This window comes from Ptiloglossa arizonensis, chromosome 11, assembly GCF_051014685.1.
Source record: "Ptiloglossa arizonensis isolate GNS036 chromosome 11, iyPtiAriz1_principal, whole genome shotgun sequence".
NCBI lineage: Eukaryota > Metazoa > Arthropoda > Insecta > Hymenoptera > Colletidae > Ptiloglossa > Ptiloglossa arizonensis.
In genome coordinates this window covers 16668091-16691040 of record NC_135058.1, presented here as the reverse complement: position 1 = coordinate 16691040, position 22950 = coordinate 16668091, and the positions used below count along the sequence as shown (strand labels likewise).

General features: G+C 36.5%; 5 protein-coding genes across 9 annotated transcripts in view; 3 read left to right on the top strand and 2 right to left on the bottom strand.

Moving 5' to 3' along the window:
* The window catches only part of Bap170 (Brahma associated protein 170kD), a 78272-nt gene extending 67869 nt beyond the window's left edge, over positions 1-10403 (bottom strand). For 3 of the 4 annotated variants that reach the window (XM_076323412.1, XM_076323410.1, XM_076323414.1), the window contains exons 1-2: positions 9342-10403; positions 7722-7815 (exon numbers count right to left, since the gene is read on the bottom strand). In XM_076323412.1, the coding sequence (XP_076179527.1) occupies positions 7722-7815; positions 9342-9433 (186 nt within the window). In that variant the 5' untranslated portion in view covers positions 9434-10403. The remainder of the gene's footprint in view (positions 1-7721; positions 7816-9341) is intronic. The other variant, XM_076323415.1, reaches the window with a different exon arrangement.
* Positions 10404-10581: 178 nt separating this feature from the next.
* LOC143152863 (zinc finger protein 593 homolog) lies at positions 10582-13054 on the top strand. 2 transcript variants are annotated; one of them, XM_076323442.1, is made up of 4 exons: positions 10582-10950; positions 12065-12190; positions 12291-12391; positions 12808-13054. In XM_076323442.1, exons 1-4 carry the CDS (start codon positions 10903-10905, stop codon positions 13052-13054), a joined length of 522 nt encoding a protein of 173 aa, XP_076179557.1. In that variant the 5' UTR covers positions 10582-10902. The 2 variants fall into 2 exon arrangements, with proteins under 2 accessions (XP_076179557.1, XP_076179556.1); XM_076323441.1 differs by lacking the exon at positions 10582-10950 and adding an exon at positions 11039-11459.
* Positions 13055-13140: 86 nt separating this feature from the next.
* Positions 13141-14779, top strand: LOC143152857 (serine--tRNA synthetase-like protein Slimp). The gene has a single exon (XM_076323423.1). It carries the CDS (start codon positions 13141-13143, stop codon positions 14590-14592), a length of 1452 nt encoding a protein of 483 aa, XP_076179538.1. The 3' UTR covers positions 14593-14779.
* Positions 14780-14963: 184 nt separating this feature from the next.
* Positions 14964-16844, top strand: LOC143152865 (cytochrome b-c1 complex subunit 8). Its single transcript, XM_076323444.1, has 3 exons — positions 14964-15210; positions 15367-16542; positions 16658-16844. The coding sequence occupies exons 1-2, from the start codon at positions 15054-15056 to the stop codon at positions 15459-15461; spliced, it is 252 nt and encodes an 83-aa protein (XP_076179559.1). The 5' UTR covers positions 14964-15053; the 3' UTR covers positions 15462-16542; positions 16658-16844.
* The window catches only part of LOC143152849 (dynein axonemal heavy chain 1), a 133942-nt gene continuing 126760 nt past the window's right edge, over positions 15769-22950 (bottom strand). Inside the window, exons 50-58 of the mRNA XM_076323409.1 lie at positions 21822-22188; positions 19951-20130; positions 19591-19842; positions 18526-18678; positions 18100-18368; positions 17136-17362; positions 16664-16845; positions 16397-16520; positions 15769-16045 (exon numbers count right to left, since the gene is read on the bottom strand). Coding sequence (XP_076179524.1) covers positions 15831-16045; positions 16397-16520; positions 16664-16845; positions 17136-17362; positions 18100-18368; positions 18526-18678; positions 19591-19842; positions 19951-20130; positions 21822-22188 — 1969 coding nt within the window. The 3' untranslated portion in view covers positions 15769-15830. The remainder of the gene's footprint in view (positions 16046-16396; positions 16521-16663; positions 16846-17135; positions 17363-18099; positions 18369-18525; positions 18679-19590; positions 19843-19950; positions 20131-21821; positions 22189-22950) is intronic.

The window sequence follows — 22950 nt, the reverse complement described above, 5'->3', positions numbered from 1 at the left end:
ATCATTTTCGCTCTGGGAGCAGTGTAACTCGACAACTACAGAATTTCTATCGGGCGATCTTTGAATTTTCATTTGTTTCGCAAAGATTACTCGATTATTGATTTTCATAAAATGTTCTGGAAGATTCTTTCGTTAAATTCGTATCATGAAATAAAGAGTAAACGTTAAATGGATTAATTGTCTAGCTGGTCGCCGATTTCGAAATCGGAGCCTAAAATAAAATATTTAGATTAGCGGCAAACTGTGCAAGACTGACGAACTCGACGCGCTTGGTATGCAACAGTGAACCGACATGTGAGCAGGCGAAACGTATACCTTGAATATTTCTGTACTCCTGTAACTCTGCGATACAAACGATGTAGATTTGCATCGTGCTTCGTTATTTCTACAAAATTAATAGTGCTGTCCATCGCTACAAAAATTCCTTCGAATTGATGTTACTAATTCTTTAGTGTCAAGCGAAATTACTTAAATTAACGTTGCGCTAACTTTATGTTAAGGATTTAATTATTTTTCTTAAGTCGATCGTTTTAAATAAAATTTATTATTGTGCCGGAACTACATATCCAGTTCGTGTGTGACTTTGATCGACATTTACTGTTTCCATCTGCTCAACAGGGTATTAATAGCATTACATGTTTCAATGTGGCAGAAATATTTTTATAACTGAAATAATAAGACAATCTTTGGATAATGTAAAGTGCTAAAATTCGAAATAAATTCCCAAAATTCGAAGTGTTCTAACATCAAATAGTCTGCTATTACTATGGTATTTATTGTTCCCTGTGTTGCACTGTTCTTATTACTAGAAACGAACGAAACTTTATTATTAATTACGAGAAAGTGCATTCCTGGCAATTTCCACAATCAATAAATTGAATGTTGAACTAAACGAGGCTACATAATTTATTTAATAACTGTACTGCGTTTTTTGCAATTTTATTATTGCTATTACATTCGTGACAGCATTCCTGTGATACTGCCCTAAATTTCCTGAAGAAATAATCATAACTGAAGAATTTTAATAGAAACAAATATTCGAAATATATTATATGAGAGAATATTTATAACCTAGTGCACAAATTTTGTTCATAATTAATTGTTATAATAAAGAAAATTTTAAGAAACACAAATTTTTCTTCATATATTTAATGTCTTTATTAAGGTAGAACAAATCTTTGAAAATGATTAGTAAGTTATATAATTCTCAACAGGAATAGATTATATTGACTTTACTAAACTCGTTACAACTGTACGATGTGTAAACTCTTTTCAAATGATCTCCAATAAGTATAAAGATTAGAAAACTAAATAGATATAGTGGCATCTGTAGAAGTTTAACTCGTTGGTTCATTATAATTTATTTAGAATTTCTTGTCAGCACATGTTAAAAACTTCCAGATCGGTATCTACAGGCAGGGAGCCTGTTCGAGTTATCCAATCGTTTAACTACCATAAGAACATCCTGCATCAGTCCGCCAATAATTTCTACCTCTACACTTTCACTTCACGGTGACTACTCCTTAAGCGGAGTGACTTTACCTCGCAACGCTGTGATGAATTCAATACACAGATGGTACGAGATCAGTTTTCTCACCCTTTTGCAAAACAACCCGGTTGAAAATTAATCAACTTCTTCTAGTCGGAGTGTTTTACACTCCGCGACACATTTTAATGACTTCCCGAAAGGTGAAGTCACGATGAACTTTTTTTAACGAGCACATCGAGTAATCGCATCAAAAATAAAAAGGAATCAAACGATAAAGTTTTCAACGAGATTATAATCTTTGTGTACTTTTCTTCGGTATTGAGTAGCATAAAGTAATCACTGACGTACGAGTAAAATTATATTGCGTTTAATTAAGAGTATTCTCATTTCAAGTGCTAACAGTTGCCCACAATGCGTGATACGAGGTGCTTCCTTGCTCTTGGAAAAATAAATCGAAAAGATGGAATACATTTTGTTTTAACAATCTTCTTTTTCTATAACAGTGATTTTTCATACACATGGAGCACATGTACACTTGATTAAAGAATAATATTTGCTATGAATAATATTTGAAAATCTTTTGTAATTGAAATAATTACATTTTCGTTTCAATTTTTCGAGAGGAATCACCTATCCTTGTCTCGTTTGGCGTCTCATGATTAGTACAGTAATTAATTCAACGCTGCCAATGTTTTATCTCTTTATTAAACTACTATTTACTACAGCGCGCTAGAATTTCCACAATGTCTCACTGAAATCTGTTTGTCTACGGCAATGCCATTTTGCAACAGTTTTACTATCAGTGGGGACTTACTTGTATCTATTTGCAATAAATCTATTTTTATTTAATTATAGTTATTATACTTCTTACGATATTACATTGCAATAACTTTATTCACCATTATTGTACCATTTAATTCAATACGCGTTGCGTTATTGTTGAATATTTGAAGTATTTCGTAACCCAATTTTGTTGTATCCTTCGTTGTCATAAGGTAACACTTCTATATAATATTTTCGTTTCCAACACAAACAAATCAGCGAAAACCCCGATAAAAATAAATACGTCGATATTTAACCAATAACTAATAAAAAAAAAAATGTCAATAGTTGTTAAAAAGACGGCATAAAATTTAACGACGCGTTCGATCACTTGACTGGAAGTGGCGCGAGGAATGATGGCGGGTTAAACGCGAGTCCTTCGCGAAATTTAGATTACCGTGCCTCGTGCGTCCAGTGCGTCGTAACACACGATGTGTATCGGCTATACACAAAAATCCGAGGCAAACCGGTGACCCGAATGTCGTACAGTTCCTCGTTAGATGTTAACTGGGAATCTAGGGACTTTCTCCTCGAGTCCATCGTTGCAACGTCAACATGACGAAGATTTCTTTTCCACGGTTCCAAGCAAGTGTGCGGCAAAAAAGTGACGTCAGCTTCTTCGAATCGAAGAACCGCGCTCCGCGATGCATTCTGAGCGTAGTCGCGACCAGGCTACATGTTATATAGTCTAGCGAGCTTCGATCACACTTGTTGAGGGGAAGCCCTCGGCCAGCACTACCTCCACCTCCTCCTCCTCCTCCTCCTCGCGTCATATTCAATCTCTCTCTCTCTCTCTCTCTCTCTCTCTCTCTCTCTCTCTCTCTCTCTCTCTCTCTCTCTCTCTTCGCGTCTTCCCTTTCTCGCTCTCTCCACTATTCTCTTTCCCCCTCCCCTCTGTTCCGCGCGCACCTTCTTCCCACCTTCGGTTCATGATCTATCTCCCACCCCTCGAACAGTGCCTCTGCAAGTGACCCTGACCTTGCGTCAACTTCCGTATTGTCTCTGTGTTTGGATTTCAACGAAATCCCTCCTCTCCCGTTTTTCAACATTTTCAAAACCATCTCAAAAAATCATCGAGATCGAGAACGTCGCGAAACTCTCGCGATACTCCGTGCACGCAGAACCGATCGAATTGAATGTCGATAGAAGCGTGGCTTGTTCTAGGATTTGTGACATTCGACGATGATACTTAATTCGTACAATACGAATGTGGAACGTTTCTGTCAGAATTTTACCGCCAATTGTAAATTCTTTGAACCCGAACTTCCTGGATTTCTCTTTACTCTTGTCGCATCTTAAGCTCGATCAAGTATACACTCGCAAGGAAGAATATTGTGTAGTTTTAATCGTCTACCAGGTATGTTCTATTTTTAAAGATTTTGTGAGATTATTTACACAAACGAGAAACCGATAATCTGTTTTCAAGAAATTTTTACTTTAGATTGGATAGTATATATATAATTCTATGCTTTGAATAAATAAAACAAAATAAATGTCTTCCGAGACTCGGTATATTGCTAATTTTCCCGCTTCTCTCGAAGCAGCATTTTTATCTACTTTTTGAAGGATCGCTAATCGACTAAAAACAAGTTCGAAAGTTGAACGAAACCAAGGCGAGAAGACTATTGCCTGTTGTGCGAATCCTATGGTTCCGCGACGCGTTTGTAAATACTCCGTAACCCTTCAACTTTGGGAATCACTGGTATGGATTATATACGTTTCTCAAGGGGTTATACCCTTGACGATAACTTCGATGAGGGACTGCGAGGTTACTTGCCTCTGTGTGCCTGCACTTTTTCATCCACGCTCGTCGCGAGCTGAAAGAAAAGATTTCAAACATAAAGTAAGAAGAAGCCAGACACTTCTTCATTGTGTGGAATGCCACCTATAGCTCGGCTTTCTGGGGAAGCGTCATCTATTGAACTATTTTTAACAAAGAATAAACATTAACAAAGAAAAATGCAATACAACGTATGCTACCATTCTATTTGAACGTATTGGTAAATGGACAGACAACCATTATTTTATTCGTATTTATAACATTAGAAGAAGACTTTTCGTTTCTTTTATTTTCAATTTTGGTGCTCAAAAAAATACGAATATTTATACAATAAATGTTGAGAATTCGATATGTAGAAACGACTTCGGACTATAAATTCTGAAATTCCAGAGAGAAAATAATAGCAAGGAATTCAAATAAAAGAACACGTATTGAGAGTGAAGTAAGTTATGCTAGCTACGAGAAAGAAGAGGTAAAAAGCTTTGCCGCGCTACACCACAACGAGAGTACATACGACGTTTATGTGCACACACATTAGTACATACACGTACTATCGAATTGTCGTTAGTTCTTAAGAAAACATAAACGCCTGATTCTTCGCCTGGGTAAATAATAGCCACAAAAGCTATTAGTTGCTGTAAGGAAAATATTCAAATATTTTATTAGGATTATTGAAACTGTAACCCGATTATCGTATAACTCTAGAGAGTAAAATTTAAGATTTTCAAGAAAATTCATAAATAAAAAGCAAACACGGTGCAACGATATCGTGAGAAACTGGAGGTTGTATTTCTTTTTTCGGCACAAGAGTCACCTTACTTCGATATATCGATTATTGAATCAAAATTTTCGGAATACGTAAGAAAGGTGAATAGAAAAACTGAACGTATTAAATATTTTTATTTTATTTCATAAAATTGATTAAATTAACGCGACTGCGTATCATCGAATGGTCTATTTGCCGAGAAAAAGATTGCCGGTTTGATTTGAATGAATACGTTCAATTCCGCCATTGTAAAAGAAAAACCTGATTGGTGAAAAAAGCCATATCCTTGATTTCTCTTTGCCGAGAACACTTTCGTCGGCGGTAACATTGTAGACCATTGGAACATAAAAATCACGTACCTAATAAAATATTTTAAACGGGAGACCGACTCTAACTGCCTTGACTTTAGATGCGAAAAATATAACTTAGACGTGTTTGGAATAGAATGTAAAGTAACTGACGAATGACGTAAACGGCTAGTAACAAGTTTGAATCTAACTTAATACACGCTTCGATGCTCAACTGCTAACGTCGATGAGACATTAACAATTCGAATTCTGTATATAATGTCTACAATATTCCCATCTCTTATATACACATGTGTCTTTCACCAAGGTTTCGAATTTGTAGCAAAAATGGCTGTTATAATTATTTAACGCTATTGATTGAGATAAACATTATAGCGTGTACAGTTTGAGCAAGCGTGCGTAGTGTATTTAATATAAATGTTTCAACTTTTGTAGATCGAAGAGGATTCAAATTAAGAATCGATACGTTTATATTAAATAAACTACACATTTTTAGACTACGTTATGATATTAGTTTCAAATATGGCAAGCGCGAACATACAAGTTCTCCCCCATCCCGCTCTCTTAATACTAATTGAAACCAGAGTCAAGATTACCGCATTTCAATCATCTAAATCGCTTCATTACTCATCGAGATCCACACAAAAGGAAGCATCAATACGTTACGAAACGAGAATTACTACTAAGCAAAACAAACGACCGACATATTGTTTCTGTGAGGATCCTGAATCGCTAATAGACACGTGCATCGAAATTTGCACCAAAGATTGAAACGAAATTCAAAGTAATTCGTGAGGTAATCAATTTGCGATTTACGCGGAAGAAACGTCGCGTGAAAGATTCGGGAATTTCGGTGAAAAAAAGATCACTGGGCGGATCACGTGCGTGTATTTTTCTCTTGTTCGCAACGCGACAGAATATAACGTGCGCGTTCGGCAAAAGAAATGGAAAAAAGCAGAAACGCTCGAGCATGCTTCGTTCTCAAAGTTTCTGCAAAATTCATCGACCGTGGTACGTTCGCGTGCGTATCAATTTACGCACAAGAATAATAACACGCGTGAAAATTACTGTTTATAAACTTGACGCAGGCTAACCATGCCGCAGACACGTTGTGTAACGCTGTTGGCGAAATAGAACGATAGTTTTTTCCTTTTTTTTTTTTCTCTCGCATGAAAGATGATTCCAACGTCGGAGATAACACTCGCCCGATCGATTCTCGAGCGTTCTTTGTGAACGCGGTCGAAAAGCAACTCGACTGCTTCATGGAACAATCGTTTTCCCGCGTTTCCGTAAGGTTTGTCGCATTCCTCGATCGTTAATCACGCGTAATGGAAGGTTATACAGGGCGACTGGGTGTCCCGTAATTGATTATATAATTGAACGAATGATTACGCATAATCAAACATTTTCAAAGAAAAAAGGTGAAATGGAATTTGTCCATGCCGCCTTGATTTTTAAGAAAATTAATTTCCAAAATTCACGCGCCACCCAAGTACATAAACGCTTACATAATTTTTCCCTGTTGAACCGTAGCAAGATTTCACTACTGTGTATGATAAAATAATATGTATGTATACAAATAATCGCTGTTGTATGTAAACATAATTTATGATGTAATCAACGGAACAAAATTTTAGTCAAGAACGCGTAATTTTTTTTATTTAACTAACTTTTAAGTTATTTTTATTCAAACCATGGACCTTGTGTAAAGTTTATTCTACAATTTTGATTTATTTTTAAGCAAAATGTAAATATTTTTGTGTCTTAATATTTTTTCACACAAAATCATCTCTTAGGTTTTACCGTATACTGTGAAGACTTCGTATAGGTATAGTTTGATCGTAATCACGTTATTGGCCACTCAAGGCCACTATTCCAACTATGAACAATCTCAGGCAGAGAGTGTACATCTAAAATTCATTTGATTTTGTTCCGACTATAGTGAAAAGCATGACGCGTGCTTTCTCTACTGCTTAAAACATATTTTGCGAAAAGCACGCCTGCAAACGGTGTTTTAATATTTATACATTTATTAGTATTTCCTTTTGGATGAAATATATACTTTCAGTCGCTTTTATTACCGACAAATTTAGATTTTGTATCAAAGAAACGAAGGTAAACATTTTCTTGGAATTTTGAAATTATTTTCGAGTCAAATTAATTTTTTAAAAGATAATTTATGATATAAATATAATATTCTATACTTCGTTTTGTCATTTTATATCGAAACTTGCCTTTTTAAGATACTCAAATAATATAATGAATGTGAAAATATATACCGATAGTCAGTTTTGCTTAATAATACGAACTCACTGTACTGTAACGTATAAAATGAACGCGAGAGCATAAACAGTGGATGCAAAGGTAGTAAAGCTGCATTCACACGTTGCATTGACGATGCATGGAGACACATTACACGAACGACAACGTACCGTCTAATTTTTCGCTCATTATGCTCGCTCGCGGATTACACTTAAAATGTGCATCGCAGGTGACGCGTGAATATCTGTCTCGCGTGATGAGAACGTTAGCAAATATTAAAAGAAATTGACTCACCTTTATCCATCCTCCATGGGCAGTGACGACGACGTACAGCAAGTACAGATCTATATCTTTTCCATTAATTTTCGGGCATTTCTTAAACGAAGTCCTGAAAATTAAAAAACCCAATTTGTAAGATCTGCGTAAATAGAATAGAATCATAACTATTTCAAATACGAATGGTGAGCATTCATTGAAATAAATTATACTAATTAAAATTAGATCTCTTGAAAGAAAACAGTGGTAAATTTAAGTTTTGGTTTCATATATGATAAGCGAATATTTATTATTAAACGCGAAAGATAATTATAGTAAAAATTTTTATACGCAATAAATTTCTAAAATTATTATGAGAAATTATTATTATTAAATATTTAAAAATATTTACACACAGATACAATATAAAATGAAATAACAAATGCTTTTGCACTTACTAATGTATATTGATAAAATATAATTTTAGAGGACTAATTTTACTTTTAAAAATATACGTAATATAAAATATCAATATTCTAATTAATTCGTGAGAATAGAAAATCTAAAGATTATGTTAAAAATTTTGTACAAGATAAACATAAATTCTTTTTAATTAAAAAAAAGCAATATATAATATATAAACAGTAACATTGATAACATTAAGTAGCAGAGATAATCTTAAGGCATGCACAACAAAACTATATGTTAATTTACATTAATTTATAATATTAATTAGACACGATGAGCCTATATCTTTATTATTTTAAGATATTATACCGTGCAATTTTGGATTCGATAAATTTTGAAAAATACCGTGAAAGAATTGTTCATACTACAAACAGTGTGTATTAAATATTTAATAACCTTGCAAGAATTTATAAACAAGAACAGAGTAGAATGTGTTAACAATTGATATTAAACAACTGTGTTTTTTAAAGTTCGAAACGAATTTACTACTTCGGTTGCACGACGGATTCTCACTGAGGTTAAGATCGCTCGGTATAATCGAGGACGCTTTGTTTCCGTTTCCGAATCGTGTAAAACACGCGAACACAATGACGTAATAAAGGGCAGCGTCTTCACGTGAAATGATCTTCGTTTATTCGATCGTTTGAACGATTTTAAACTGTGCATCAAAATCTAATTACTTATCCAGGTGAGACAGAGAGAAATAGAAAGAGAGAGCATGGAACTTGTGAAGAACGTAACAGTTCGAAAACGCACAAATCGTCAAACAGAGGGAAAAAATCAGTATGTTATCGTAATATCGTTACATTCGGTTCAACGTATAACCTCAATTGCAATAAGATACGCGTCCGATCGGCGGCGTCGACAAAGAGAATACTGAACACGCGTAAACAAATCGCTCGTAGCACAAAGGCGAGAGTCTCTGGAAAACTTTAAACCAAAACGTACATAACCTCAACTCTGTCCACACTCTAGGCAGGAACGCCAATCCGATTTACTTTCAAACCATACACCGAGAACGCAATCGACGGGAATCCATTCGAACCGACAGAATGTTGAAAAACTGTTTGATAGAGAGGAAGCCGAATCCAGGCAGAATTGAATAAATTATTCTCGCGAAAAGTAAGACAGAACCGAATATAATGGAACACGATCGTCGGAGATTGGAAGCGAACAGCGAAATCGTCTTACCCTCTGGTCTCATGAAAGTGACGGAGGTCCTTCAGGAAGTTTTCCCTCTCCCTCTCGTAGGTGACGGGGTCCTTGTTGAGGATCTTGGCCATATTCGCGAGCGATAGAGTGCGTGGGCGTGCTAATCGGGGTGTGCTCTGGGTTTACAGGGCACGTAGGGGCAGCAGGCAGAAAAATAGGCGCAGCAGCACATGGGCGCTCATGAGAACACATTTACGCCAGGAGCGTCCTGGTGCCACGATAAAGAAGGATGAGGAGGTGGATAGCAGAGGACGAGGACGAGGACGACCACGGGTCGACACGGGGTCGTGACCCGCTCCCGACATCGGGTCGTCTTGTCCTGGCCCGAAGTGTCGGCCGGTGGCCTCTCTGTCGCGCGCGCGAAACGAGACGGCGGCTTGCTTTTCCCTGTCTGGCTGCCGTACACACACCGCCACCCCGGGAGGATCGGCGCACCAATATACACGAGCTACTACCGTGCGTGTCCCTCGGCACTGGGAACTCGCCACGCGTGGGGAAAAATCCGAATCCTCCTTCGTGTACACGTAGTAGGTTCCACACACAGTAGTCACTACCGATCGACCGCGAGAGAGCGAACCGCGTTACGGGCACACGGGGGCCGCAACGCGACTTTCCTCGCGGGCCCGCGATCGATTCACCTGTCACTTGTCAACGAAACGCTCGCTCGGGATACGTTGCGCCACGCACACGTATTACCAACGATACCCGTGAACCGGACCGTACCAACGAATTCGACCGCGCGGACCGGACGCGGCTGCAGACCGACTTCTCGAGAGCGCGTTTCCCTTAGAGCGAACGCTTGACGTGCGCCCGTATATCAAAATGGCGTCTCCTCCTGCCTGGCATCCATTGGCGAAGCCACGGCCAATTTCCCGTGTACGCTACGATAGCTACGAGCAGCGCCGACCCTACACACCGCGACACCGTTTCCGCTGCACACAACCTCGTACCGCGCGCGGCACACCCTACACGCACACTCTACGTCATTTTACGTGCGACACCGCGTTGCCCCGACTACACCACGGCCTGGCCCTCGGCTTTTTTACCCTCGCCGAACCGTACAAACAAAATCCCGGGTCGCGCAGTATTTTTACTTTCGAAATGGTTGTGGACCCCCCTCGCCAGTGGCGCACCGTTTGTTTGAATTGATCGTACGCTTCGCCGATAGAGGCGCGACCTACTCTGGAACACCGTACCGACATCTGTCGGCGCTGCCTACGCGTTATACGGATTTCGGAGGAAAACGTTTCCATCCACTGCGCATGCCTCTGCTTTTGGGTACGTTTACACTGGTAGCAATGTTTGTCGCAAAACGAGCTCATATGCTTTGGAAAGGCACAAGTCCCCAAGTTTCAATGGGGCAATACGCACAAAGCGGTTTAGCTCAGTCCTCGGATTGAGATTTCCTGTTTACTGTTGAGAATAATACGAAAGGAAGTTTTACGTGCTGGTTTATCCATGTTCGGAAGAAAGTTAACCCGTGTTTCTATGTCCGGGTGTTCGTTTTCAAGAAGGTGCAAGTGTAAAATTGCTCGTTTTGATGAGGACACGGAATCATATCTTGTTTCCTTGTATTACTTATAAATGGGTTTGTTCTATCACTATTATACATATATTATACAATTATGAATATCATCCTATGTTATATACACATTTGTATTAAATTGTAAAATATAACGAAGATAAATTATGGACATGTATTTATATAGCAGATAAATTTCCTTATTGGATAGTTCCAACATTGCGATTATAATCAAGTTAGTAACTGTATTACAATTGTAAGCGTAGTGCGATCAATGAAATTCATTGAGATTAATCATGGTTTTGTGAACATCTAATACAATTTCTCAATTCACGTTTAGCGAGATGTCAAAATCAAATCACGATTCTTTCGGTAACCGATAAAAGACATTGTGTGCATACGATCGAATGCAATTTCTTTTTATTCAAGTGCTTAAAGTGTACTCTGTGCCACTTGTATTAAAGCGAATACCAAAATATTGCAGTGCTTACAACGCAGCTTCTAGCAATGTGAACGTACCTTTACGAAACCACTTTATCGTTTATTTCTTTTTTACATCGTACATATATTTAACGGTAAATGCTGAATTTTAATTTATGGCTTATTGAGATACTTCTCGTAAATTTATCATTTGTAGTATCACATTGATTCTGTTATATATTCTGTGATCCATTCAATGTAAAGATAGAGTGCTTATAAACAAACACGTACACATAATCATCCGTTTATATAATTTTGTATTCTCAGTGAACGGATAATATTCTTATTCTTATAAATTTCAAATATTTTTACATGTATAATTAAATACATGTATGTGCATATACAAATAAACGTATACATTATCGTATATTTGCAATAAAAATAATACATTTAATCCTTAATATATTTTTAAAATGTCAGAAAGATATTTTTGAGAGTTTCATCGTAGTTTTCTTTGCTGTTTTCTACGGCCCTTTACAATTAAAAATATTTAATAAACGAATATTTATGTTTATTCTTGATAATACATTATTAATAAGATATTTTTGATTTTATTTCTTAACTCTTTGTTAATGCGTTAAAAATGAAATCATCGTTTTTAATAGAAAAACTTTATGTATTAATTCTATTTACTTTTTTCGTTTGATTGGACAATATCCGTGCATTCGGTTATACTGTAATGAACGTGATTATAATATAGTTTAATTTTTTTGGATTAATTACTTTATTGTTGGAAATGGTATATAAACGTAAAAAATACCATAGAGGAGACACTCATTTAAAAAAGGGTTGGAGAACGAAAAGAAGAACGAAGGATTTAGATGAGGTAAAATACCGTAACATAACCTTTATTTTCGAATATGCATGTCACGTGGATAATATTCTCACGATCGGCAATTATTATTATATGATATTTTTTATTTTAGATTGACGAGGATTTGAAAGAAGAAAATGTGAAAAGTTTGCTAAATCAAGAAGTAGATTTGGATAAACCAGGAGCAGGCCAATATTATTGTGTACATTGCGCGTAAGTTTAATATTCGTGCCACTCATATTTATTGTGCTTCTTTGAGCGATATAACCTCTAAATATTCCTCACAAATAACTCTTTTTAGTCTTCTTTTTGATTTAATGTTAAACATTTTCCATGCCAGAATAATTTTTTTTAAATGCTAAATTTGTTCTTTCCATCGTTTTCATAATATCAATGTCTAATTAAAATTTGTGATGAAGAATAACTGAAAAACATATATAATAAATTAGAAACTTTTATAAAATCAACACCGATACTTATAAAAAAGTCTGTTGTTAATATTTTGTATAGCAATTGAAATTTTAATATTGATTAACTAATTTTAATATTACGAAATATAATCTCTTGTTCTTTATATTTCTACATTGTAAATAGCCAAATAAAGTGAAGAATTGATCATTTTTTTACAGGAGGTATTTTATAAACGACACTGCTTTACAGGATCATTTATCCACAAAAGTGCATAAACGTAGATTAAAAGCTCTGGAACAGGAACCATATACTATAGAAGAATCTGAAAGAGCTGCTAGCAAAGGAAATTATATTGCTCCACAAAAACGCAAAATCGAAACAATAACTCGTAATAGTTTTAAAATGGATATTGAATCAGAAATTTTGTCGCCACCTAAAATAGCAAAAATTGATACACAGAAATGAATTTGTGGAAGAAGTGATAGATAACATTGATTCAAGAAACTCTTTATGTATCACAAAAGAAATTATAAAATTTATTCAAGTTTACAATGGCAAATTATTTACAAAACTTTTTCCACATGCGTATGGTTCACAATGTTTTAAAGCGTAATACTTTAAAATATGTCAATATTCTATTAAATTTTGATAGAAAATATACCTCTGCATTATTTGTCTCGAACAGAACGTCCAAAGAATGTTTCTCATTTTTAACACCAGATTTGGATTTTGACAAAAAATTTACAGATATTGACAAATTACAAAGAGAGTTGACATCTCGAGGAGTAAATGTAAATGCCAAGGAAGTTAAGACTATGTGGGAATTTTACAAATCGGTAAATGTAGACAAATCTAAATTAGAGTTGAAAAATGTGGAGGTAGGAAGTCAATTGGCCGAACTGTATAATAGGAAAGATTTAACTGCAGAGGAACAGCTAAAATTTGATGAATTATCCATTCAGTCTAAAGTGTTAAAAGAAGATTTGAGAAGCATTAAAGGAGTCCTATCGGATTTAAGCGAAAGTATTGTAGAAAAAATGTTGAAATTACCAAATGAAATTGATGAAAGGACACCACTAAATTTTCCTGTAGTATTAAAACGTAATGGTGTATTGCACGAATTGTCAGATTCAGGAGATAAAAAGAATCACATTGAGATTGGACAAAACCTTGGTTTATTGGAATATAGAAGTCCTATGCAATATTACCTGTGTAACGATGCAGCTCTTTTTGAACTTGGTGTGTTAAATTATGCAGGAAAAGTATTCAGTGCAGCTGACATGATTAGAGTAATGGGTTCAGATTTCAGCCGCAGCTTGGTAGTAGAAGGCTCTGGTTTAAATCACGAGAACCCATTAGATGCTTTTGAACTAAGTAATCATATCGAAGCAAACAATAATTCTCCGAATCGAATGCATCTTGTTGGAGGTGCAAGTTTAATATCATTTTTAGCTATGCATGCAAAACATCTGATAAATCCAAATCATTTTCCGATAAAATATTTTTCTACGGGAAGACAGTATACGCCTTTTCCACCTGGCTCTACACCAATTGGTTTATTTACTGTATGTCAGGCGTCAGCCGCGCACGCTTTCCTATTGATCAAAGATACGAATAGCCCAGAGTATCAAAGCGAGTTTGAAAAATTGTTAAACACAGTTTGTCAATTGTACAATGATATATGTGAGCATTATCAAATTGTCATGAGACCTGCATCAGAATTACGACCTTGGGAAGCGATGCGTGTATCTTTCGAATTATGGTCTTCGTTTTCGAAACAATACATAGAAGTTGGCCATATTTCTGTATGCGGTAGTTATTTTAGTAAGAGGTTACTGATCGCGTATCAGACACCGACTGGAAAAGACTATCCTTCCATAATAACTGGCACTGTGTTGTCAGTACCACGTCTTCTGGGCTGCTTATTAGAACAAAACCCAGACAAATTTGTGATCCCGCCAAAAATTGTGGAACATATGCCTACAGGTTACCCTCTACTTTAAGATCAAGAAACAAACGTCTAAATAATACTATACTTTCGAAATATTTATACTCTTCTTTATACATAATTTATGTATATTTATTATCATACATGTATACATATTTTGGTCTCATTACGTTTCACACTATTTATTTATATTTGTAGAATTCTATGTAGATACATATTTTTGTTCGAATAAATATATGTGGCGATATAAAAGATTATGAAATAAGAATTTCTGTTTTTCTAGTACAGAGTGTGTTTCTTTAAATGTTTTTATGTTTAATATATCATCGTATTATTAAGTCCATATTCACCCTTGTATCGTTCGATTTGCATTTTGCGTGATCGTAAATTTCTACTTAAAATTTAAAAACTATGGTAACAACTCTTTTTACGTGTTGTTTTGTTTTTAAGATTTGTTAAGAGTCGTGACTATTTAATGTTTATAGATCTTAAGAATTCGAGAAACTAGCATTCACAATGGGTTTAAAATTTGGAGAATTACCAGTTCGAATACGAAAAGTCGTGTATTACACGTTATGTTCAATGGAACAAAGGGTTTGGGCAAAATCGGTATCGCACAGCATACCAAATCTGTTCTATCGAGCAATGCATGCTCTTCCACCAATAATGCCAGGTATGACGAATTAAGGACGACATTTCTGAAATCATACTTTTCTTGAATGGTGAATATGTTTGATGGAAGGAGAAATTTATATGCTTTTGAATATTTCGTGGTTTTTATGTCGTAATTTGTTAAAATCTTTTACGATTGGTTATTGTTTTCCTGTAGGTTTGTTAACAACGGTGTGTATTATAAAATGGGGTATTGCAGAGAACAAGCGATCGAAAAGGAAGGATCCAAAATTATATGAAAACGATACATAAGACAATTTTAGGAATTACAATGGAGAAATAATTCTTCAAATTTGCTGTTGTTCAGAACTGTTATTTCTATAAAATGAATTCAAACTAATTATAGTGCAACTATTTTAAGTATGTGTTAGATTAATATATTATGGTTGTAAGTACAAGCATAAGTATTTAAAGTAAAATTTGCAGAATGACTTAAGTTTACTCATAAATATAGACATTTGACACAATACAGAAAGTTATTATTTTCTTTGGAGGGTCTGCACATTTTTTCAAAGTTTGTTTCAGACAATATTATAATAATAAATGTGCCGAAGCCAACTAAAAATTTATCAATTTTATTTTAAATTTGCTACAAGTGAACTAAACAATATAGAGAAATTATTAATAGTCCAAAGCACAAAACAAAGCTACGCCTCGTTTGATCCAATGAGCCTGAGATTTCTTGCTGGGAATTTCCATTGCCAAGACAAAATTAGTAGAGTGGCCAGTTGTGCTCAATATTCCTACTCTATTAATTGTTTTGTAAACAGGACAAGAATAAATTTCTTCAGGCGTTCGATGATGTATTTCTGGCAGGAGTAGAATCGGAGGCATATCTATGAAAGGAACATTGGAAGATCACTCGTTATATTTGTTATATCACTTATCTCTTTAATAGTATTTTAATCGTAAATAAGGTTACGCAATAGATATTGTTGTTACTTGAAAATAGAACCTGCTTTTATCAATTATGGAAATTTTGTAATTTTTAGAATTTCTAACTTTTATCGTGCGAAAGAAACATTTCAATTCCCATTTTATATATCGATAGATATAATATATCGTGTCAGAAGAAATTAACAAGCGAAATAAGTGTATTGTGGATGATATATGGCGAATAAATCTATAATATCAATGATCCGAAAGATCTTTGAGATCATTGATGTGTCTTTTGCAGCAATGTATACTTGTATACAATTCCTTTGGAAGAGACTCGTTCAAGTAGTTTTTGTCCCATCGACATCCTTCAAGGAACAGACCATAAATAACACAACCATCTTTTGGTCTGAACGTTGGCATTGCATTTAATACCTGTAAAATTAAAAATGACTATGTAAGTGTCTCTTGTGTCACGAGTAATGAGTTATTTCATGAAACTTTTATTTCGATAAATGCTGGCAATTTGCTTTTTTCTTATGTATTATTGTTGAATATATATTTTAATTAAGCGGTACCTGAAAACTGAAATCAATAGTGTCGATGGAGACAACATGGTTTCGTGCGAAATTCTGCAAAGTGCCAGTCAGAAAAGCTTGTGGGAAGTAAAAACCGGAAATCCAGAAAGCCACGGGTATACCGTGAGCCTCCCAAGATCTCAAGAATGCGATTCGATCCTTCAGATCGAGAAACCAAGCACCTGAGTTGTCGATTTATTATTTAAGAAGTGTACAATTTTTAACGAAATTAGAAATATACGTAAAATTAACACAAGTGTCGTATAAAATTACATTTGATAAACACTAGGACATTAACATCGTGTCACGAGGTTTAATGTTAAGGATCAATTTGGCGTTATAATATGTAATATCATATCAAATTGATTAGTACGAATGAATATATATATATTATTGAATGAATATATTATATATTGCAAGTATTCTAATATTAACTACAAAAGTTATTAAAATGAAAAAAGATTCGAATTACCGAGCGGTTTCAGAGAAGGGTATCCCTTGTCTTGCCAAACTTTTGGAATTCTATTGTTGTACAAGCTATTCGACACAGTTTCTAATTGCTCGGACATTACAACTAGCCCTTTCAAGGCTTTTAAGAGGTCCTTCAGTGTTGTCTCTACCTCTGTTAATAGATTATTATAACGTATGGCTTCTTGTAACAGGACAGTGTTGAATGACTCTTCGTATAAAACGGGGTATCTAAAACGTTTAAGTGTAGTTAATGGCTTCTATCGAAAGAAACAGTTTTAATAAATTACGATTGAAATTTTCTACGGTAAGGAAAGGAAATTCAAGGCCCAATACAATTCATAATTGTATTGGGACGATATCGTTATTAAAGTCAGCAAAGCCTTGGTAAAGCCTTTTTAGAAGGTTGCTGTTGGTAAGTATTAAAAATTCAATAAGAAGTGAAGACAGTAAAGTGAATGGTAATAATAATGACACATCTAGACTGCAAACGATTATTAATATACTGGTAGTTAAAGACGATCATCGTTTCGCGGGGGTGAGCCCACTAGCAATAAAAAAACAATTGGTATATTCTTCATAATATTTTTCCGAGAATATTACCAATGGATCGGCAAAGTTTTCCCGATGAAAATAAATCCAAACTAAACTTCATTTTACCTGATTCGTATACTTCGAGTGTTAGCGTCGCGAGCATCATTGGTCAAACACGTATAATTAAAAATAATGAGGTCGCATTTGGATTTATTTACATCAGGAAAATGTTGTTAACGCGTTGGCGATACTCTCGTGAAGATATAACGAAAACTAGCAAAATTGAAATATTCACTGGTGCGAAGGTCTATAGGCGTTGATTGCGCAGTCGGTTTATTGCAAGTGCCTGCAAAATTTGAACGGTTAAGTAGATCTACGTCTAGGATATTCAAGGTATAATTTCAGATCTTAAGGAAAAAGTTTGAACGGAGTACCTCAACTGCATAGCCGCTAGGTCGAAGGTCAGCGGCATTTGCCCTAACATGTCCTGCGCTAATTGAGTGGTGACTTCTTCGATACTCGCGGCTTCGATTCCGACTTGACGCGGTTGAAGGGCAAGAAGCGTTTCGAGACAGGCGTACGATTCCGCTTGTGCGCAGCTTATGTCAGCGTTCGGGTGCATTCCGAACATCGAGGGATCGTCGTTCAAAGGGAAGGTTTTTACGTGCTCGATATACTCCTCGAATGTTGCCGTGTCCGGTAACTGAAACGTACGAGATCGTAAGGAGACGGAAGACAAAAATTATCGAAAGGAAAGTGTTGCATTTGCAACGCGGAAAAAGAGACGGTACATTAGCGTACGTATTTTGCGTAATACAAAATTCGTACGAAATACAATTACGGCGATGTGACTGCATTACTTGATAGTAGTACCCTTGTTCGTCGAATGTATAGGAGTTTGCGAGAATTTCCGGTTTGTAGAAGTCCTCGAGGATAGTTAAAACGCACCGACGATCCCAGTCATCCGTTATTCGTCCACCGTAGTTAATGTGACCGGCGGTGTAAATTAGAACCTTTACCGATTAAGTGAACAACAGATACGCGATTAAAAATTAGAACAAGATTTTAGATTAATTGCCGCTTTAAGGTAAATACTTTCTAAAAAGTATAAAAGTAAAAGGGTAGCTACAACTTTGAAAATTTCCTTAGTTTCACGTGCTACGGTATTCCAGGTGCCATCTGTGAAAATGAATGGAACTTATTGTTGGAATATTTTTTGTGACCGATAGCGACATGTAGGAACGAGTTTTCTATTGCACTACGTTTACCGTCGTCGGATGTTCAGTTGAATATAGTTTATAAAATCACCATTCTGAAACGAGGTCGCTTCGAAACCATTAATATTTTACGAGATCGGTATTTCAGATCGTGACACCGATTACTGACAGATGCAATTTATATTTTATAAATATATTTATACGATTCAATTTTTCTATGTCGGAATCAACGATAAGATGGACTTGCTTGGTGCTTTTGTTCACAGGTAGTCCTTACAGTTAAACACCGTATAGAACGGTATAAGTGGATCGAGTCAGAGTGTGAAAGTGACTATGAATTCTGAACTCCTTACGCCATCTAGGAAACTTAGAACGAAACGCAACTTCCTCGTATCGATAACAGAGGGCAGTAAGTCATCAAATTTTTGTATTCTAAAACGTATCTGTAGTAGAAATTTGCGCTTCTTTAAAATGAGAATAAATAAGAATAAGAAAGTGGAAGAGACGGAGGTTAGAAGAGATGAAATTTGAGGACTATCCCATCGCTATTGTTATCGAACCCTGTTAAGTGTTGTATATTGGAGTTTATCTGTCAAAGCAATAAGAAGGGAAGAGTTCTCAACGGAACAACAGGTCTTTTTAAGTGGATTCCTTCGTTGACTCCGTCATAGTACTCAGCGTATTGGTTGAAGGTTAGAATCGACCTACCTTAAATGGTACAGTTGCGTATTCTAAAAGAAACATGTGAAGTTGGGATATGCATATGGTCAAATCGCCATTGGTGAATTCGTACGGGATATTAAAACCCAAAGGGCCAAATTTTCTCCTTTCGAGAAGAACCGAATGGAAAAGACTCAGCGAAAATATCAACCACTTGAACTGGGGAACTTTCGCATGGTCGGACTCGAAGAACGTTTTCGTTTCGATCACTTGAGTCAGGTACGCGCGAAACATATTTGCCTAAAAAAATAAAATATTATTTACATTGAATTCGTCTTTAACGCGAACGAATAATTGAAAAAAACGTGTCGATGAATCTCACGTGTTGCAAGTGTGCGCTTTCTTTACCTTGATGCCTCGAGGGGGTTCGATCGTCATTTTGCTACTGTTTTGAAGTATGCTGACGGGAAACTTTGGCGATGGTGCCGAAGTCAACCACAAGCGGAAATCGTCGTGACATTTTTCTCTTGCCAAAGTCTCGACCAGTCTGTCCAGAATTGGCATCCAGCTTGGTGCCAAGTGACAGTTCTGTAAGAATATATTTTCATCGAATCGTACTGCGATATACAGGGTGTCGTATTTATCGGTATCATCTTAAATATCTCCGTTGCTACGAAAGACCCGAAAATAATGTAAATAACGTAAATTTTTTCAGGTCCAAATTTCGTTGCAACGAGTATTCGTTAACGAACTCGACTATGCATCGACGTTGGAAATTGTTTACGAAAAGCGTTCGTTCGGCGCGGTTAACCAACCGCAATTTCGCTGTTCGCGTAACTGTTAACTTCGTAAAAACTCCTGCCAGAAGCAATCGCGTATTCATTAACAATGTCCGTTGTTACGGACGTGGAAGTTCAACGAATAAAATGGTTACGGTAACCGGAGTAGCTGTTCGAAAGTATTCGGTTGTTCGGAAAGCGATTTCGTTTTCCAAAATGGAGGATATACGATTTGATAAAATGTTTATACGCTCTAAAAAAAATCGTGTTTCATTTTCACGAAAAAAAAAAAAGAAAAAAAAAAAACGAAAAGATTCTCCGAAGAACCCAATAGTTTTCTCGGAGCGCGTCGAGAAACAAGTATCTGATTTTCTATTTAACTCGATCCTTTGTTAAGACTCTATCGAGCAAGATACTCGGTTCTCGTTCGCCTCTTTGTTTCGCTATCGAGTAGCAAGCAGCGTTATTTCGCGGGACGATAAATCATTGCCTCGCTCGCCGATCCCCCTTTTTACATATATTCCAAAGAGATAAAGGAGATAGCAGTTTTTCTCTGTCGCTCCTTTTATCGCCTTCGGAGTAGACCCGTAAGATATTTCGTCTCTTTTTTTTCTTCCTCTTTAAACAAGATTATTCTTTTGATCGACGATCGCAATATTTTCAAACCCGAGCTACGATGAATACTTCTCCTTTCTATCGTACATCGACTGCAGATTTGTATGGATATTTGACGTTACAGTGATTGATATTTTTGCGTATGAAATGTCCGCGCTGTCGTAACGTCTGTATCTTTATCCAAGGTGAACTTTAACGTTCTCGATGAAAATCCACGAGCCATTCGGTGACCATTCGTCCACGCTGAATTCGAGTTTCACAGTTGTTTCGCACGGAAGTGAAACTTCGCGCCTACGCTCCTAATTAAGTTTTATTTTCTTTCGTAGAATATTTTGTACTCTTTGCCGATGAATTTAGAAAACTCTCTGGCGTTACCGTCGCAACAAAATAAATTCGTATTCCGATGTAAAAGTATCCTCGTCGTTGTCGTCTATCGAGTTCTCTTCGCTACGATGTTCTCGCATATAAATTTTTTTTAGGCAAGGTTTAAATATATTCATCGCGCACGGTTAAATGACCAAAAAGTAGTAGACGTTTCGCAACTGCAACGGAGATTTCGTTTCCGAGAAAAATGCATTTGAAGATCGATCGATCTGGTAACTGTATTGTACATGTATACACCGTGGGTGAAAATTCGTGGTATAAATGGGGCCACGGAGATTCCACGGTTGAAAACAAGACGAAAACTTGAAATAACAAAATGACGTTTTCAAATGGAAAATCGATCGTCTTTGTCCCATTTGTGCGACGAATTTTGGCCCGAGATGTATATTTCTTGCGTACGCGATATAATTTGCGCGAAAACACTGTCGAGAATAAACCGTTAAACCGTTAGTTACTAAAAAAAAAAAAAGGACCGATTTCTTGTAAAGTTTTCTCGGTTACCTGGAAGAAACACCAATGACCTTGTTCCGCGGAGATTTTGATCATGGCCTCCGCTCGGGGCCCCTGACCCTGACCGAGCGATATCGCCCGTAGTTTTAAGTTCATTCTCAATCTGTCCGCGAATTTGTAGAGCTCGGCCGCGGGATCGGTCCCCGTGGACAAAATGAACACGATCGGTGTGCTCGACGACGATTCCTTGTACACCGCGGACAATTCCGTGGTTTGAGGTTCGATGAATTCTCGGCCTAAATACTTGGCGAGATAGAGTTGCATCGCGTTGGTCAGTTTGTCCGGCCGGAGACACTTCAGGACCAACATTTTACGAAAGTCGTCCAGTTCGGTGTCCCATGGCTTCGGGTACGGGGCTCTGAACGAAAAGATATTTCCCTAGGGTCAAACAATCCGAGTATATAAAACACCGAGGATTTCTTTCGATGCTTCGATGTTCAAAGTCGAGACGAATTTCGAAAAATTCTTTTTACGGAGGTACCTGGTCGTTCGATAACTTTTTTCGTTCGATGAAAATTATTGTATAGCATAGTACTAGGTTGCTCGATAAACTTTGTCATGCATGCGTCGATCCATTATTCGTAACAATTATAATTCTTAAGAGCGGTCAGGTCTGAAAGATTTGCAATCGAGACCGATCTAGTTGATTTTTTTCTACGTATTCCTTGTCCGAAGAGTTGTACTGGACATATATTTTATGTTTTTCGCTAAAGGAATTAACGTTAGTTTCACTGCGCTCGAACGACCGCTAACTTTCGCTACTCGATTGGTCCGACTACAGAAAGTTTCATTCCACTCGAATGAATTACGAAAGCGTTCATTGAACACGTGGAGGAGATCTACTTTATTTGCTCGACGAAAAAGATACTCTTACGCTTTTAGGGTCAGAAGGGTTTTTTTTTCGTCGAAACGGGCACGGTTCGATTCTACGTCTATCGTGCTTGTCGGAACGTTAACGGTCCTGTTCTACTTGTCCGGCGGAGAGCGTGTGTCGTTCGTTCTACTTGTTCAGTTTCCGAGTCTCGTTGTTCAACGTTTCCAAAGACGACAATAACTTGGAAAATGTGAGCTTTTATCGGTAAACTCTAAAAAAATCGTGTTTCATTTTCACGAAAAAAAA

Excerpts from the sequence above, each read along its gene's own strand:
- LOC143152863 (XM_076323441.1), top strand. The coding sequence starts at position 11,292 with ATGCAATTTCTTTTTATTCAAGTGCTTAAAGTGTACTCTGTGCCACTT. Across the intron at positions 11,460-12,064 it reads CATCGTACATATATTTAACG|TTTAATTTTTTTGGATTAAT; the intron begins GTAAATGCTGAA and ends ATTATAATATAG. Across the intron at positions 12,392-12,807 it reads TATTATTGTGTACATTGCGC|GAGGTATTTTATAAACGACA; the intron begins GTAAGTTTAATA and ends ATTTTTTTACAG.
- LOC143152857 (XM_076323423.1), top strand. The coding sequence starts at position 13,141 with ATGGCAAATTATTTACAAAACTTTTTCCACATGCGTATGGTTCACAAT.
- LOC143152865 (XM_076323444.1), top strand. The coding sequence starts at position 15,054 with ATGGGTTTAAAATTTGGAGAATTACCAGTTCGAATACGAAAAGTCGTG. Across the intron at positions 15,211-15,366 it reads TCTTCCACCAATAATGCCAG|GTTTGTTAACAACGGTGTGT; the intron begins GTATGACGAATT and ends GTTTTCCTGTAG.